The 1,849-nt window shown below is 56.2% G+C and overlaps 1 protein-coding gene across 2 annotated transcripts in view; it reads right to left on the bottom strand.

Moving 5' to 3' along the window:
• Positions 1 to 1,849, bottom strand: part of ASRGL1 (asparaginase like 1) — a 34,306-nt gene extending 32,457 nt beyond the window's left edge. Inside the window, exons 1-2 of one of the 2 annotated variants that reach the window (XM_011993362.1) lie at positions 1,452 to 1,849; positions 517 to 773 (exon numbers count right to left, since the gene is read on the bottom strand). In XM_011993362.1, the coding sequence (XP_011848752.1) occupies positions 517 to 706 (190 nt within the window). In that variant the 5' untranslated portion in view covers positions 707 to 773; positions 1,452 to 1,849. Of the gene's footprint in view, positions 1 to 516; positions 774 to 1,094; positions 1,364 to 1,451 lie in introns of those variants that run through there. The other variant, XM_011993361.1, reaches the window with a different exon arrangement.

Genomic DNA, 1,849 nt, shown 5'->3' with positions numbered 1-1,849 from the left:
TGCTGGGATTACAGGAGCGAGCCACCATGCTAAACCGCCTTCTATTACTTCCATCTGCAGTCTCAAGTCCTTATATAATCCAGACATTCCCTTCTGTGGATTCCAGGTCTTTAGATAAAACTTTAAACCACTGTTCATAAGAAAATCTTTGAATCTTACCTATGACCTGGAAGCCACTCCCTCTCCCCCAGTAGTCTCGCCTCTCCAGATGGAACCAATGTACCTCTAGTATGTATTGATTGACATCTTATGTCTCTAAAAGCACATGTTCTCGGGGTTTCCCAAGAGCTGTATCACAGACCATTGGTCACTCATATTTGGCTCAGTATAAATCTCTCCAAATATTTTAGCGTTTGACTCTTTTCATCACAGGTAGAAAAATTAAATATTGTTTCTTTTTTACAGAGTTTCACCCCAAGGCTCATTAGATTCCCTAACGCTTTACGTAGGTTATATTTATTCTGAAGAAGGAGCTTGACCGACTCACATTATTTACTAGCTGAAAGGCGCATTTACCTGCGTTGAACTCGGGATCGTCTTCCAGGGCGACCACAGCTCCCTCCACGGCATCCACGGCGCTCCCGCCCTCCCGGAGGATGCCGTAGCCCACGGTGGCGGCTCTGACGATGCCCTTGTGCATTCGCTCCTTCCGATCCTTGGAGATCGGACCGGCTCCGCCGCCGTGGACCACTACGATGGGATTCATGTCGGCGGATCCTAGGCAGCAGGAAGGCGAAAGCGTCGTCCAAAGCCAGTCCAAGGAAGCCGCGCGGGCACAAGGTCCTCGGGAGACCCCGTTGGGATAATGCCCAGTCTCTATTATGAGAGGCCGGGTTCGCAGCTCGGGGTGCGTAGGGGCGGCTCGGTCGGGCTTGGTACGAAGAGCCCAGGGGCCCGGCGCCCTCCTGCGTTCATCTCCGCCCCGGCCCGGACCAGCTGGGGTCTCAGTTTCCCCGGGGACGTTACCTCGCGCCCACCGCCGCCCGCCTCCAAGCCCCGGCGCCGAGGGAGGATGTCTATTTCGCCTTCGGGAAAATGTCTATTTTCGTTTATTTCGGTCGCCCTCCCGCGTCTCGGGAGGGCCGCCGACTTACCCAGCGCACCGCGGGAGGCGGACGCCGAGGCCTCAGGCTGGGTCGAGCCGCCCCCGCAGTAGCCCAGTACTGCCGCTCCCGGACGCCGGCTTGAAACCGCTCAGTCCGCAACCGCTCCGGCCACAACGGTTCTGCGCCTGCGCACGAGGGCGGGGCCGCCGCACCGCCCAGTTTCCGTAAAGCCCCGAAGCCCGGCCGGCACGCACCGGTCTCACTCTTTCTGAGTCTCGGCTCTTGGCCCGCGCGAGCTTGCTGGTGGCATGCGGGGACCCTCCTCCTCCTGACCAGGCCAGGGGCTGGGTGGTTGGGTTGGTGGCGAGAAGCATGAAGTGGCGTGCCACAGTTTTGTAATTGCAGATTGAAAATCTAGGAGAGACTGTGCACAGTGGCTCAAGCCTTGTAATCTCAGCACTTTGAGAGGCCGAAGCGGACGGATCCCCTGAGGTCGGGAGTTGGAGACCAAAGTGACCAACATGGAGAAACCCTGTCTCTACTAAAAACACAAAATTAACCGGTCATGGTTGTGCATGCCTGTAATCCCAGTTACTCGGGAGGCTAAGGCACGCGGATCGTTTGAACCCGGGAGGCGGAGGTTGCGGTGAGCCGAGGTCACGCCATTGCACTCCAGCCTGGGCAACAAGAGTGAAACTCCGAATCAAAAGAAAAAAAAATTATACTGGGACAATGGGCATAAACAGGGACAGATCCAGGCAAACTGTGATTGATCTCCTGTGGATCGGAGAATCCCTTCCCTT

This window comes from Mandrillus leucophaeus, unplaced genomic scaffold (genome assembly GCF_000951045.1).
Source record: "Mandrillus leucophaeus isolate KB7577 unplaced genomic scaffold, Mleu.le_1.0 Scaffold43, whole genome shotgun sequence".
NCBI classification, from domain to species: Eukaryota; Metazoa; Chordata; class Mammalia; order Primates; family Cercopithecidae; genus Mandrillus; species Mandrillus leucophaeus.
The sequence above is the reverse complement of the archived record's forward strand: the minus strand, read 5'-3'. Positions and strand labels throughout refer to the sequence as shown.